This window comes from Mus caroli, unplaced genomic scaffold (assembly GCF_978045245.1).
Source record: "Mus caroli unplaced genomic scaffold, Mus_caroli_1 scaffold_5, whole genome shotgun sequence".
Lineage (NCBI taxonomy): Eukaryota > Metazoa > Chordata > Mammalia > Rodentia > Muridae > Mus > Mus caroli.
The window spans coordinates 112,994,227-113,010,320 of NW_028227260.1; the positions used below are offsets into that span (position 1 = coordinate 112,994,227).

The 16,094-nt window shown below is 36.4% G+C and overlaps 1 protein-coding gene across 1 annotated transcript; it reads left to right on the forward strand.

Annotated features, from left to right (window-relative positions):
- The first annotated feature begins 1,775 nt into the window (after positions 1–1,775).
- LOC147004749 (synaptonemal complex protein 3-like) lies at positions 1,776–14,414 on the forward strand. Its single transcript, XM_085837742.1, has 7 exons — positions 1,776–1,851; positions 2,450–2,519; positions 2,912–2,946; positions 6,816–6,933; positions 7,760–7,859; positions 10,689–10,787; positions 14,310–14,414. The coding sequence occupies exons 1-7, from the start codon at positions 1,776–1,778 to the stop codon at positions 14,412–14,414; spliced, it is 603 nt and encodes a 200-aa protein (XP_085693868.1).
- Positions 14,415–16,094: the final 1,680 nt, after the last annotated feature.

The following is a 16,094-nucleotide window of genomic DNA, read 5'->3' on the forward strand; positions in this document are numbered from 1 at the left end:
CTGAAGGAAGCCTGGAAGGAAGCAAAGTCCAGAGGAGTGGGGACCCTGGGAAGTCTCAGTTGTTATTATTACAGAGATGGTAATTGCGATCAAAGAGGGAGCCTATAGGAGAGGTGAGGAGATGAGGGTTAAGAGGAGCTAAAGAGGACGGGAGGGATTGGAAAATGGGGATTTAGGGTGGATTGAGGGACTAGCACATGTTAGGTGTATTGAGGAACCACTGGTGGCCTCAGAGGTGTGGCAGGAGACATGTTGTCTGCAACTGGTATATTGAGGGACAGAACCATATTTATTTCTGTGCTGTCTTTAAATGGTGTTGCATGTTTGGTATAAATGGTGTAGACATCACTTTTCTAAAGAACCCAAACCAGATTTAAGAAAAAAAAAATATGTGTGTGTGCACTCGAGTGCTCCTGTGTGCACAGGCATTTTTTTGTGGAGGCCAGAGAGGACATTATATCCACTGGATATAATGTTACAGGTATATTTGAGCTTGGTAGCACTAACTGCTGGTACTGGGAACTGAATATCTAACTTTGTGGGGAGGAGGGTAGGGGGAGGTGTGTGTGGCCTACAGTGCCACACACTTTAACCCCAGCATGCTAGAGGCAGAGGATCTCTAAGTTCGAGGCCAGCCTGGTCTACAAACTGTGTTCCAGGATAGCCAGGGTAACACAGAGAGATCCTGTCTTGAACTCCCTCCCCCCAGTAGTTCAGTGAGCCTAACTACTGAGCCATTTTTAAGTACTAATTTTTGTTGTTATATTTGTTTTGTTTTTGTGAGAAATGATACTGCTTTGTATCTGGACATGACTTTAATATTCCTGCTTCAGTCTTTTGAGTATTGGGATTATAACTATGGATAGGCACAACCATCTCTGTGTTTGATCAATTAGGGTTTTGTTTGTTTGATTCTTTTTGTGACAGACACCATAAGTGGCTCAGGATGGCCTTGAGCTAGCCATTTTCAGCCTCCAGAATGGAATGCTGTAATTAAAGAGTGACCAGAGTTACCATGTCTGTCGTATTTTTTTTTCTGGTAGTTTTGACAGTTGAGCCATGTCTCATTGCATGGTAAACATGCCCTGTACCACCATACTAAATATTCAGCCCTGTCACGTTTTGGTTTATATTTATTTTGCTATCAGCAGACTTTAGGCATGTGTGTGATCTATAATGATAGCATCCACAGGTTTATTTGGGCCAGAAACTGCTTTAAATATTTGCTCTAAATTCCTAAGAATCTGACAACAATGGGACCAAAAATTAGGTGTCTCGGTGCTTAAGTAAAAACATATTAGGAGTCAGGGTTAAAACTATCATTGCATTTTTTTCCTTAAGATTTTAATTTTCAAGTATATTTGGATGTAGGTAAGAATAGGCATGTGAGTTCAGTTTCTTGTGGAGGCCAGAGTTGCTAGACCTTCCTAGAGCTGGTGTTACAGGAAGTTCTGAGCCACCTGACATGATTGTTGGGAATTAAGTTTAAGTCCTCTACAAGAACAGTATGCATTCTTAATGACTGAGGCATTTCTCCAGCCCTCTTCTTTTTTAAATTCAGAAATTACATATTGCTGACTTCTGATTCAGTAATATATGGAAATTGGTAACCTTTTATTCAATGTAGGTCGTTCTTATTGGGTAGTTTACATTATATTGGTTTAAGTTCATTGCTCTGGATACAGATAAGAGATTTGTTCCCTATTTCACTTTTAAATGAGGAAACATATTTTTCCCTGAAAAAAAAAAAGCAGCCTGTATTTGTGAAGCCAATAATGGACAATAGGAAGCACTTCTTAACCTCTAACTTTGATGATGGTGAAGAAGAGGAAGCACACTCTACTCTTACAGGTACAATTTATCTAGTTCTGAATATTGATGGTATCCTATAATTCAATTTATTTTTGTGTCTTGGGGAAGGGGGCTGGTGAGATGATAATTTATAGGATTTAGTTCTCTCCTCCCCCATGTGTGTGTCAGGTATGAGTCATGTGGATTTTAGGCTTGGAAGTGAGCTGTGCTACCTTACCTTCCAAGTCATCTTACCTGCATGGTTCATTTGATTTTTTTTTTTTTTACATAGTCACTTGAAATAGAATAAAAGGTACATATTTCCATGCACTTCGTTTATTCTTATTTGTTTTTCACAAGCCTGTATCAAAGTCTTAGGAATACATATGGTACTTCACCTCTACAGTTTTCACACATCAATAAATTGTAAATAACTTAAAGTGGTATTACCTCATACTTAAAAACTCTTCCTATAAAACAGAAATAATTTAAGATATTATTTCTTCTAACCTTCAGAATAATATTGCATTTATGCTTTTGCTTAAAATACAGTGTTGGAAAATGTCTGAAAGAACTACAAATAAAATGATATTTTATTTAAATGAACAAAAATAGCATATTTAATTTCATTTTTTTAATTTTTTCTTGTTCAATGCAGTAAGAAACCTAGTATTTAGTAATACTGAGAAGGCATTGGTTCCTCCAAGAATGGGTTGTAGAGATACAAGGTAATATATTAATTTTTGCCTGCTTAAAAATTATTTTCATAACGTTAATCTCAGCATTGGGGAGGTGGAGGCAGGAAGGTAAGATGTTCAGTGACATTCTCAGCTACATAGCTTTCTCATGATAATCTTTGCCTGAGTTCCCATTGAAAAGAAAAACAATTACAAATAAGAATAGGAACAGTTTATTCCGTTTTATCTAACAAGTATTGTATATGCTATTTTACATGTGAAATTTCCTTGAAATCAAGCATTTTTTTTATTATAAACATTCAATTGAAAGGTTTAGCTTTGTTAGTGATAGGTATCAAATCTAGTGCTTTGAACATTGGAGTGATGCTTGACCATTGAATTAAACACCCAGCTTTAACTTTTTAAATGTAATTTCTTTACAGAAATGAAGTAAAGAATAGGATGGAAAACATTGGAGGTACATTTTTTATGTATATGTATCTGGAGAAAGTTGTTTAAAGCTATAGATGGCTAATGTGCTAGAGGATTATTTATGCTTTATTCTCAGTGACAGAGTTTTACTCTTATATTTTTGACTTGCCATTGGAGATTTTCTTAGTTACCTTTTTCCTTGATAGGAAAAGTAAAGCTGGTATATTTGAGTGACTTAAAAGGAATTGTAGAAAGGGAAATGGATGCAAAGCTTTTATAAAAAGTAGTTCTTTGGATTAACAGATTTATACATACACATCTTTGTGTATATCAATTCTTCATTTAGCCTATTCTCTAGGAATCCTCCTGGGTTCCTTTCTCCCTCCCAACTTCTTTATCTTTTAACATGGTGTCTTTATTGTAACAGGCTCCCAGAACTTTATAGACTCCCAGAAATTTAATAGATCCTGAGATCTTAGCACAACTGATGCCATAATAGAAACATCATTCAGGCCTTGAATTCCAACAAGTGGGAAGAAAATCTTCCTGTCTTAGTCAGAGTTACTATTGCTGTGATGAAAAAAAAAAAATGACCAAAGCAACATGGGAAGTAATACATTTATTTGGCTTACATTTATTTGGCTTACTCTTCTAAACCAAACTTCATCATATAGACAGAGGAACATGTACCAAGGGATGACACATTGACATATATACAGACAGACAGACACACGCATGCACACACACACACACACACACACACAAAGACAGAAAGAGAGTGGGGTGACACAGAGAGACACTGAGAGAGATGAAGAGATCTGGACCTTCTCCCATCACTAATTAAGAAAATGCCGTATAGGCTTGCCCCATATTAGAGAGGTATTTCCTTATTTGGGGATATCTTCACTCAGATGAGTTTATGTCAAATTAATTAAAAAAAAAACAAACAAAAGCAAACCAAAACAAAAACAACTAAAACAGCAACAATGGCAAAGTCAATGATTCCAGGATGTGATTGGGAAAGTCTCTGAGTGAAACTTTTATATGGATACTATCCCTGCTTTTTTGCTCCTGTAGTCCCATTACTTCCTGAAATGCCAACCAGGATATGAATTTTTTTTTTCGAACAAAAGGCTAAGAATTGTAAGGCTCAGGGCTGTATGATCTGGACAAATTCTCCATACATCCCCTAGCCTGAATCTATTCAGCTTTAAGTGTATCTATGTGATGGTCTCTGGTGGGATCACCTGGCTCAGGCTGGCCTCCAACTCAAAGGCATATACCTGCCTCTGCCTATACCAGACTCTTTTATGATGTATATATTTAGCACACTGAGACCAATTAGTCTTGCCCATATCATTTTAACAATAAATTATGTATCAAAAATAAAAGACAGCTTTATAGGTCAGTGAGAGATCTTTAATCAGATGTAAAAAAATCACAATTATCCATTTTATGAACTTTGTAAGAGACAATACTCATATTTATTTGATTTCTTATGCAGTAACCTTTTTTTGCTGTTATAATATGCTGTTTTTTTCTTTTTTTAATATTTTTTCATTACGTATTTTCCTCAATTACCTTTCCATTGCTATCCCAAAAGTCCCTCATACCTTCCCCCCCACTCCCCTACCCACCCATTCCCAGAAAATCAAATAACCCCATTAAAAAATGGGGCTCAGAGCTAAGTAACCTTTTTTTTGAGATTATAATATGCCATTTCCCCTTCTCCCTTTAAAACCCTCCAATATATGCAACCCTTGTTTTATTTCAAAGCCATGGTCTCTTTTCTTTTTAAGTCTTGTATGTTTTTCATTAATTCTGACAATTAATGAAACACCTCATCCAGTTTAGGAGACAATATTCTTTTAAAAACAGCTAACATTTCTTCCTTTTCAGGGATAATAAGTATTTGTATAATAGTTAAGTTTCATCATAGGTAGTGACAGTTGATTACGGTAGAAAGGTGTATCTTTGGCAAACATTATTTGAAGTCTTAAAATTTTTACAACTTGTAAATATGTCCTATAAAAACTTCACAAAATTATTTAAAATATTCTTAATAATTACTAAACTAAGATTTCTTCCATCTTTGGATTTGCATGCATTTGTAAAAAGTGCATTTCAAATTATCATTGCTGTATTATGGATAAATTTTATCACTTCATTGTTACCCCTTTTGAAAGCCTGCCTTCAATTTTTAAAAATATTTCAACTTAACTTAAAAATATTTTGAGAAAAGGTCTCACTATGCAACCTTAATTTGTCTGGAGTTCACTGTGTAGCTATCCATCAACTCAAAAAATCTGCCTGCATCTGCCTCCCAAGTTTGGGTATAAAAGGTGTGTGACAACCACATTCAGCCTTGATTCTGGCTGTTTGATAGAGTATTTTGTTGTTGTTGTTGCTCATGTTTTCATATAATTAGTTACAGCAATGCAGACAAGCATCCTTACAATTGGACAGTGTTCTGTAAACTACAAAGTCTTTTCTTAAGATTTTTTTCCTTGGGAAAAAATTTAAGTTTCTTTTTGTGACAGAGTTTTTCCTGTACAATCACCCTAAAATATTAGGGAGCAGAAGGCCTGAGATGAGACAGGGAAAAGGGAGGCAGCAGTAAGAGTTTCAGTGGAGAGAGAGCATCTGGGGAGATAGGAGAAGGCCAAGATGGAGGCAGACATGAACCAGCATGCCTTTAATCAGCCACAGGTAGTTATGATATCATGAGGTTAGAATAATTGCGATAAAGCTTTTATCATTATTCCGAAAATATTGTATTGTCATCTTGTAAACTGAGAACTTATTGATAGATAAATCTTATTGGTTAATTATAAGCTTCAAGAGTTTTGATTTACTTGGTTTATGTGTGGTATGGCAGCTAACCATGGGGTGGATGGTCATTGCATGGTGCTTCTGTGGTACAGAAGGGAACTCAGTAGCTCCAGCCATGCAGGAGAATTGGCAGAAAGAATAGCCCAGCCCCGCCAGAGGCAGCCGAATTGAGATCACCTGGCTGGAACCATGTGGACTACCAGTTGCTAGCATTAGCTAAGGAAGCTTGCTGGGCCATTTGTTAGTATTTCCCGTTACACTGTTTTGTTCTGGCATTTTGTTTATTAGATTTTTTATGATCTCCGAATTTAAAAGATTATCTTCAGTAGGAACATCAGAATTATAGTAATGTTAGGTAGCTCTCATTCACAATGCTTAGGAACAGAGATGTTTCATATATTTAGAATTTTATTTGACTTTGGAATATTCCTATAAACATTACTACTTGAATATATCTAGTCTAAAAATTAAAAGTATTATAAAATATAATATGATATAAGCATTTTCTTGATGTTATTTTTAATTGAAAATTTTAATGTTTAATTGTTTTTATTATTGCTTTTACTTTTTTACTGTCCAGTTGCCTTCTGCCCCTGTCAGCCGTCCCACAGTTCCTCATCCCATTCCCACTCCTTGGGACCTCTAGTCTCTTGAGGGTTAGGTGCTTTGTCTCCCACTGAGGCCAGACCAGGCAGTCCCCTGCTGTATGTATGTCAGGAGCCTAGAACCAGCTCGTGTATGCTGCCTGGTGGCGGCTCAGTGTTGGAGATATCTCAGGGGTCAGGGTTAGTTGAGACTGCTGGTATATCTTTGGTATTATTCAATGAGTTTTACCTTTATCTGTGTTTATTTGCATATGTGGGAGCAATATTGTTTTCTACAACATTAATTTTTTGTTTTGTTTTGTTTTTCGAGACAGGGTTTCTCTGTATAACCCTGGCTGCTCCTGGAACTCACTTTGTAGACCATGCTGGCCTCGAACTCAGAAATCCACCTGCCTCTGCCTCCGGAGTTCTGGGGTTAAAGGCGTGCACCACCACACCCAGCTAACATTAAATTTTAATGATTTTTTTTTCTATGTAGCTCACCTTAGCAGTGCTGTTATTGAAAAGAAAAAGAGGATGAAGTCATATATTAAAGATGTTGTCAAAGACTGTGACAGGCATATCAAACAACATTGGAAAGTTCATCAAGATGAAGTGTAAGACTTCATTACTCTGTAGTCATATTTCGATGGTTTCATAGTATCAGTTGGTGCTAATTACTCCACTAAATGGAGTCTACTGCAAAATTTTGGCTCTGTTTTTCTCCATGTTAATAATAGTTGTAATAGCTTCCTGGACTGAAGTACGTTTCTGGGAAGCCTGTGAATATCACTGTTTTCTCCTTTTAAATAATAATTGAAGAGAATTGACATTCTAAAAAAGACATTTCTGTTCATTCTGAAAGTACAGTAAAAGGCAGATGTCATAGAAGCTATTCAGTTTTATAGCTATGTTTGACAAGGTAGAAAAATGTTAATTTCAAATTGTAAGCAATTTATGTATTTTATGAGATTTAATCATTCCCTTGTGATCTTGGCTGTGTCAAATAGATAAAGAAAACTTAAGTGAAATATGTCTATTTGGAACTTATGTAGTGTTGATATTAGAACATGTTTTCAGTAGAAAAAAATGAAACAAAACTGAAGATGAAATGATTTTTCTAAAATTCAAACATCCTTATGTATATGATGTTGCATATATATATATATATATATATATATACACACATGTATTAACATGTACAGGTAGATGGATGATCAAATACTATTATTATTTAATAAGACAGTCATGGGAGGGCAGATTTTTAGTTAGGAACAATACTTGTGGAATCGATATAAATTTAATTTTATTTTTTACTTTCCCACAAGAATATTTACATTGCTACTATGTCCTTTTATAGTACATAATATGGGAAATAAATTTTTCTTTGTACATTCCCTTCATTTTGATATGTAATACAATATTCATCATTATGTTTTACAGACGGGAGTTTAAAATTGAATATACTGAGCAGATTATAACTCTGTTTCAGCAGTGGGATTTTGATATGAAGAATGTTGACGACCTTGAAGATAACCTAACTGTTGGTATCACAAATGGCGTTATACTTAATCTATTATAACTAAGTCTCAAATAAAAATAGAAACTAAGCTTGCATAAGGCAAAGGGAAATGAGTCAGGTTTTGTTATCTGTTATTAGTTTTGTGTTCTGTTCCTGCTGAACCATAAAGCACAGTAACATAGACACTTTCCCTGCTCATAAAAGCCATTTGACTTTTGATATCAGTTAGGATTCTTGCAATTTCAAGCAACAAAAACTTGTGGAGGAATAAATTAAAGATTCCAAGTTTCTATAAAAGAAATTGTAGTTAGGTTTGTTTCATACATAGTTGAATGGTGTGAAGGTTGTATTATGTAGTATTATCTGAGCTGTTTCTAGGTCTTACTTAACTTACAAAATGCCATATGATTAATCTTCCACTTTTAGATGTAATAACAAATTTATTAGCTGTAGTGAACTGAGAAAGTCTTTTTGATAGCCCTGGCATAATATTCCTGTGAGGAAATATCACTGAATTAGGTTTGATCATCTTCCCATTCCTGAACCCATCACTGTTGTCACAATATGTTTTACAATGGTTTCTTCCTCTTGTCTTCATGCTCCTCTCCTTCTTTCCCTCTCTCTTGCCTCACACCCCCTTTCCTTCCCTTTTTCTCATCCTCTTTCTCCTTCTGACTTCTTGACTTAACCCAGGGCAGGTTTGCAAGTCAGGCAAGCACACTCTTGTAAAGCTACCGTACCAGTTCACAACATTATTTACCCTCAGCAGTCAAAACCGTGTTACTTATCTATTCCTATGAAAGTAATCCCATGCATATATTTTATGGCATTAAATGCACTTTCCATTCATTTTTTCACCTTCTTGTATTTAGGAAACCATTTTGATATTACATTTGGGGTCTTGATAATATCTAAACAGTTCTGGGGTTGGATGGTCAATCCAGTTGCAGAATGTTCCATTTGAAACAGTTGTAACATTCAGTGGAGCAGTTGAGTAAGCCACTAGTATGTGAGAATGGAGTTGAGGAGAAAGCAATTTGTCAAGGATACAGAGATGAGAATTGTTAATTTTAGGTAACTTTTAAACCATGAAGATCAGATGAAACCATCAAGAGCTGACTGAAGCTGTAAATGAGAAGTGTAAGGGCAGATGGATCCTTGGAGTCTTTCAGTGTATTGATTCTTGAGGGTGAGAGTGAGCCAGTAAAACAGATTGAGAACAAAGGTAGAAATTAAATTCCTCAAAGTAAAGGAAGTCTTCTGAAAGAATAAAAGACTGTTACTTTTGCAGTATGCTATTTACAGGTGAATTAAGGTAGATTTGACAATATAGAGTTCATCTTTGGTATCCTGAATCCTCATGATTAGATTGTAAAAGTGAGCAGAAATTTCATAGAAATAAATATAAGACATGATAGGAAAACCTACCATAGGCTAAGGAGTAATATAATAGTTTCTATGGTTTGTTTTAAGAAAAAAGGCATATATTTAAAAAGAGGAAAACAAAGACAGCTGCTAAGTTTGCAATAATGTGGTATGTGAAGAGACTGAAAATTAGTCAAAGGGAAGCTTAGACAGCTTTAAAACTGGAAAGGAAAGCACATGGCATATAGCCATATGTAGGTGGGAGATGAGATGATGAGAGACTGAACCATCACTTGGGTACCTGTGTACATGTGTACACTCTGTGTACTCCATGAAATAAGGTCATCAGATTCTAAAAGTGCTGCTATCAGACAGATTAGCTAGAGCTGAGGTTTCCAAATTTAGGATTTAACCAAGTAAGTGTGAAAGAGTAAGTACTGGGGAAGGTTTGTATACAAAGAGGTAGTTTTAATAACCGATTATGGAATTTAAGGCTAGAGAGAGAAAACTGAAGATACCAGGAGTAGGGACAACAATGACAAGAAGATGAGTTAATGGATTTTTGGGCGTGAATGATGGATCAGCTAAAATACTAAGAAGAGTAAGCTACAGTGGAAAGTGTATATAAGCCCATAATATGTGGAGAGAGATTTTCTATAATGAGTATAGTGTAGATTCTAGAGCATAATGATTTAGAACTAATTGTAGTAATAGGTAGTTCTGAACAGCAGACAGTGTACCACTGCAGCTCACTTTCCTCATCTTTGAGATTGAATGGTGAGAATCTATTTCCTGTAGTTGTTCAAAGTATTAAATGAGTTTGTACAGAATTAATCTACACAATAAGGTTCAAAACAACATCTGCCATGGAACTAATAATACATATTGGCAATTACCAGTACTATAGAGAGGTGTGTTATCACCAGTGGCAAAATCTAGTGGACAAGGATTTGAATAATTAGATAAAGTAGGTTAGAGGGCAAAGACCTTGGTGGAGGATAGGTTAAGAAGATGAAAGGGCGTTGTTACTGAAAAATCATCTATGTAGGGGTTGCAAGAATAAGTTATGTCTTGAGTATGAAGAAATCCTGCTCATTGGCACAAGCTGCATGCATGTACTACCACCTACTGGAAATATTGAGGCAGGAAGATGATGAATTCTATATAGTGCAGAATATGTCTTTAAAAATTCCTGTGCCAGGACTGTGAGGCTGCTTTTTCCTGTTTAGTGGCAAAAACAAAAATTGCCTAAATTAAGTGATAAAAATGTATAAAAATATTGATGACACATTATGAAAGCAAATCATTTTAAGGAATTCTTTAAGATTAATTTATAATTGTTTTTTTTTCTGAACTGTGTATTTCAGTCCATCTTATCAGCAGAGTTGTACACTTTACCCAGCATGAGTGAGGCCCAGAACAGCATCAAGAGCAACAAACTTCATACTTACTTGCTATTACAGAGCTATCCGTTTATATTTCCAGAGTGCCTTTTGTCAGCAACAGAAGACTTTTCAACAAACCACATCACGGCAGGTCCACAGCCTGAAAGCACTTAAGCAGGCAAATGACACGTTATTAAAGGTATGTAGTATATTGTAATGCAATGCATTCTCTTCATACATTGCAACATTTTAACTACTTTCTATTCTGCATTAATTGATTGTGACTGAAGTAATAAGCAAATAGGCAGATCTCTTAGCAATTTTGGTGAGGAATTATTCAAAATGGGAAAAGAGACTTTCTGTCAGAAACGTGCATATGCAACAAATGTATAGTATATTAACATTTTAGCATACTTACTTGAACTTGTATGCCTAGAATTTATTAAATAAAGCAGTGCTTTGTTGAGATTCTCCAATACTTTGGTTTCCAAACGTATTATAGAAATGTTTTCTGACATGATAGATTTTAGAATAACTACCACAGCCAAAATGATTTTATCATTTTAAAAGTGAGTCCAGAACACAAAAGGTGAGGGTTAAAATGTGTAGATTCAGGCAGGGGCTGCAGAGGTGGCTCAGCAGTTAAGATTGCTTGCTGCCCTTTCAGAGAACTGGAACTTGCTTCCAGCACACATTTCAATTGGCTCATGACTCCAGCTTCAGGAGATAGGACACCTGCTGGCCTTCATGAACACCCATATGCATGTGTGAGCACATATACATGCCCATATAAATAAATGATAAAAACGTTCTTAACTGTTACACATTTATAGGACTACCTATAAGACACTTTCAAAAACTATTTCCAAAAACATCAAAGAGCAGGTCTGAAGTCCAATTAGAGAAGTTTTGGTTTACTGCCAAGGTGTTCATGCCACTGCTGCAGCTTTAGGGTTATTTGCCGTGCTAGCAGTTGTTGTGGTTCATATTCACAGTAGTTGAATAAGACTATTGTTTGCCTCCCTCTTTTGGCAACATCCCCTGCCACCATGAAAGCTAGTTCCTAGGGAGGAGCCTTTCGGTCAGATCCACCTTGGGTCCTATCAGTCCTATATCTAAAGTGAACAAAAGAGTAACTTGTTAAAAAAATAATGTATAACTCCCTATTCTACAAGATCCCTTCCACTTACTGTAGCTGCTCACTAACATCCTCTCTGTATATAGTTGCTTTATACCACAGGCTATGTACTTCTTTCCATCCATTCTTTGGTTATATTTGTTCCCTAGAAGATTTTTAATTCCTCCATTTTTGAAACATTATTATTTTGCCAACCTAGTTGGAATTACCCCATTTTCTACACTATAACTAAAACTAGATTTATTTCCATTCCAGTTATGGAGTGTTTGAACTATTTTGTTTACATTTTTTCCTTTGAAATGGGTGAGCTCTCCTGTGCTATTTTTTAAAAGTCTCTCCACACATAAGAGCACACCTTGAATACTAGACAAAAAATGACGTGTTAGTTAAATTTACTTAATTTTTCAATGGATACAGTAGCATAGGCAAATACTATCAGTTCTGGGGAGCCTTGAGAGTAAAAGATGGGAAGTTGCAGACTTGATGGGCTACACAGCATGATCCTGTAATAAAATAAGGAATGAAATGTGGGTTTTGTCTTATATAACTTGAAAACAATCTCATAATACAGAGAATTTGATTATTTTTATTCACACTGTTAGTCATAATAAATAAACTATCACCTGATATTTGAGAACCTTATTAGAAATTTTCAAAATGATCAAATTTACTGGTTGGATTTTGAATTGTCTAGTTTTTTTTTTTTTTTAATAAAAGTATCTATTTACTTAGAAGCATTCAGAATGTCAACAAAACAGCTGCAACTTTTAATTGCAATTACAGAGTGGCATTCAGTTAACAGAACAACAATTATCTTCATATAAGCTGCATCAGAGACAACTGAAGATGAAAAAAACAAATAAACAAACAAAAAACAAAACAAAAATAAAACCAAAGGAAAAGGACAAAAACAAAAACCAAACTACTGTCCCCATATAAAACTAAATTAAGCTGTGCACCAACAAGAACCTGCTTTAAAATTCCATGCCAATTTACAACCCCCAGACTGTACCAGGCAAGGTTACTGGTCATTGAAAATATCACCAGGACAGGGCTATCTAAAGACACATTCAGTACTGTGTTAACTATACAAAAAAAAGACACTGTAGAGTTTAAAATCAAATCTTATACAGCCTTACATTTCTTTTTTTTTTTTCTTTAAAAGGAGTGAGTTCTGTACTGGGGGCTTAAATGCTTTATACACAAGAAAAAAATGCGCTAGAATCAACTTACTCATTATCTTCTTCTTCATCTTCCTTATCTTCTTCATCTTCCTCATCATCTTCCTCTTCCTTTTCTTGCTTTTTTCAGCCTTGACCACCCCCTTTTTTTGCTGCATCAGGATTCCCTTTATCTGTGTAGGCAGCAATATCCTTCTCTTACTTCTCCTTCAGCTTGGCGGCCTTCTCATAGGGCTGCTTGTCGTCTGCTGCAGTGTTCCACATCTCTCCTAGTTTCTTTGCAACATCACCAATGGATAAGCCAGGATGCTTGCCTTTGATTTTGGGGCAGTACTCAGAAGAAGAAGGCCGAAGGAGGCCTCTTGGGTGCATTGGGGCCCTTGAACTTCCTTTTGGTCTCCCCTTTGTGGATTGTAGGTTTTCATTTCTCTTTCATAGCGAGCCTTGTCAGCCTTTGCCATATCTTCAAATTTCCTCTTTTCTTTAGCAGACATGGTCTAGCATCTCTCTGAGCACTTCTTGGAGAACTCTGAGAAGTTGACAGAAGCATCCGGGTTCTTGTGCTCCTCCCAGCAGGTTTGCACAAAGAATGCCTATGAAGACATTTTGCCTCTTGGCTTCTTAAGATCTCTTTTGCCCATGTTTAGTTGATTTTCCTCCGTGAGGCAGAGTTGCCCAGTGCCCATCTGGCTCTTGCTTGCCCCAGCCCTGTCTCTATGGAGCACAATGTACTGCAATGGCTGTGAGAGCAGGAGCCAGCTTTTCTGGAATTTCTAATTCTACACATTTTGTCTTTCCTTTCTGTTTAAAGGTATGGTCTTAATGTGGCTCAGACTGGCCTCTGTCTTCCTATATACCTGAGATTAGCCATGAAGCCCTAATCCTTCTGCCTTCACCTCTTGAGTGCTAAGATTACTAGCATGTCCCACTACTTGGTTTATGCTACCCTAAGGATCAAATCTAGGATTCATTCATGCTAGGCAGGCATGGTACCAACTAACGTAAATCCCTGGCCCCACCCTGATTTTCAGACTGAGTCTTAGTATATTGTCTAAGTTAGTGTCCATGTCTTTATGCTCCCAATTGAGCTTCGGGATGACTGGGAGCTGCACGTTTTCTGCTCTGTCTAACCTTAACCTCTCATTAAACTATTAATTCACACAAAGTGTACTATTTTAGCAATACTGTAATTACCTTTCATTCAATTGTTGATATATATAATACATATACATTCTTTATGGTATGACTTTGGGTGTTTATATATTACAATGATTTTATGAAGATGGAATAGATAAAATATATTATTTGAATAAGAAAAGATTCTTAATTGTGAAAATTGATTTTAAACTTTACAACCTGTGGTAAAAATGTTTTGTAATTAAACCATTCTTTTGTGATTTAGGGTATGGAGAACTTGGACAAAGACAATAGCAGTGTACTTTCTAGTATTCACAGTGAGTTTAAAAAGCAAATGGCTTTCCTGGAAAGAAACTTTACAGATGGTTAAATACTGATTACTAACAACATGGAAAAGAAGAGGCACCAAAATGCTTTGTTTTCTTTAACTATAAAAATTCTTCTGATGAGTCTTGAGGAAATCATGAAGCCGAGCTGATGTAATTCATGTTACCTCAGACACATGTCTTTCCAGTTTCACTGTAGTTTATTATCAGTAATAAGTAACATTTAAACTGTGGCACCTCTATTCCTGTTGAGTTCTAAATAAACAGCTGTTAATCTGTGGTAGTGAATTTTTTATAATGTTAATTAACTTTTATGAGAAAATATATAGGTTTAGAGGCACGATATGGTAGCAGGTGCCTTTAATCCCAGCACATGGGAGGCAGAGGCCAGTGGATCTCTGAGTTCATGGCCAGCCTAGTCTATGGAGCTGCAGTCGTCTAAGACCATTGGGAAACACAGATGTTTACATCATAATTCATATTAGTATGTTCCAGGACATCATAATTCATATTAGTATGTTCCAGGACATATAAAGCTATACAGTGAAACCTTGTCTCAAAAAAAATGTAGGTTTTGGCTTTAGAATAAATACATTTCTTAACAATGACACTTCATAAAAGATAAGGCAGTGGTGGACTAGGCAGTGTCTAACCCCAGTTCAAAAGTCCAATTCCACCTGGGGGAAACTGAGCTCATTTAGACTTATGGAACATGAATGAGGCATTACTGAGAGAAATGTTGGTGACCCCAAAGAAGTCGCACTAGAAAGTCTTCACCCAGTAAAGATAATGGCTTCCCTATAAATTCATAGATGGAGTCCCCTTTACATAGGATACCCTAACCTATATACTCAGACCACTCTGTAGCTAAGAGGAGTGGTGAAGGCCCATGAAATCTCCCTGACCTCTCCTATGAAGGAGTGAATGTACAGTCAACAAACCCAGCATCAATGTTTTGTTCTTAAGTTGGTACAACTGGCCTTAATAAAATGGCAATTGTTCTTTTTGTAGGATAGTGACATACAACATTCCACTTTCTCTAGAATTTTCTGGAATGTTGTTCTGGGAGTAAGATTCTGTGGGCACACAGCAGAAGTAATGTGTAGACTGTAATCAAACATATGCAATGGTTTATTCCACGTGATGAAGCCCAAAGCTCACAATTCCAGGCTCCAAGCATATGGCTGTGGGTGTTGGCACAGTCCCTGCTCTTGTTGTGTATAGGATTAGGGAAACTCGGGTACACTTAGAGTGTTGATAACTCAACCTGACCCCACCCCTGACAACTACATCTGGCTGACAGGGTTGAAGTCTAATAAGACTAGCCTCAGTCCTAGCTTCCATCTAGAAACTCAGAGACAATCCATGTCAAAAATGGATTTCAGTTGACTTAATGCAAGCACCACTCCTGTTCTGTCCCTGAGCAGAAAGTAAGATGGACAGTGGAAGTTTAGATGCTTTAGATGTGTGAGTGACAGGCCCAGGCCTCCATGATTGGACACAAAATATCAAAAGATGGTCAGGAGACAACACTAGGAATGCAGGCAATGAAGTAAGGCAGACCTTGCTGGGAGGCAGTTTGTTTTTGTTTTCAGTAACTTCATTACTGGGAAAAAAAAAAAAAAACAGACACAAACTTCTGGGACATTTGATGAGCTGGGAGCTATTCACCCCTGCAAAATCTTCTAGCTTTTGGAGCTTTTCCACATATATCCAGGAAAGAC

What these genes read in the sequence shown, in the direction of transcription:
- LOC147004749 (XM_085837742.1), top strand. Translation starts at nt 1,776, where the DNA reads ATGGACAATAGGAAGCACTTCTTAACCTCTAACTTTGATGATGGTGAA. An exon ending in ATGGGTTGTAGAGATACAAG is followed by an intron (nt 2,520 to 2,911) that starts GTAATATATTAA and finishes ATTTCTTTACAG; the next exon opens with AAATGAAGTAAAGAATAGGA. An exon ending in CAAATGACACGTTATTAAAG is followed by an intron (nt 10,788 to 14,309) that starts GTATGTAGTATA and finishes TTTGTGATTTAG; the next exon opens with GGTATGGAGAACTTGGACAA.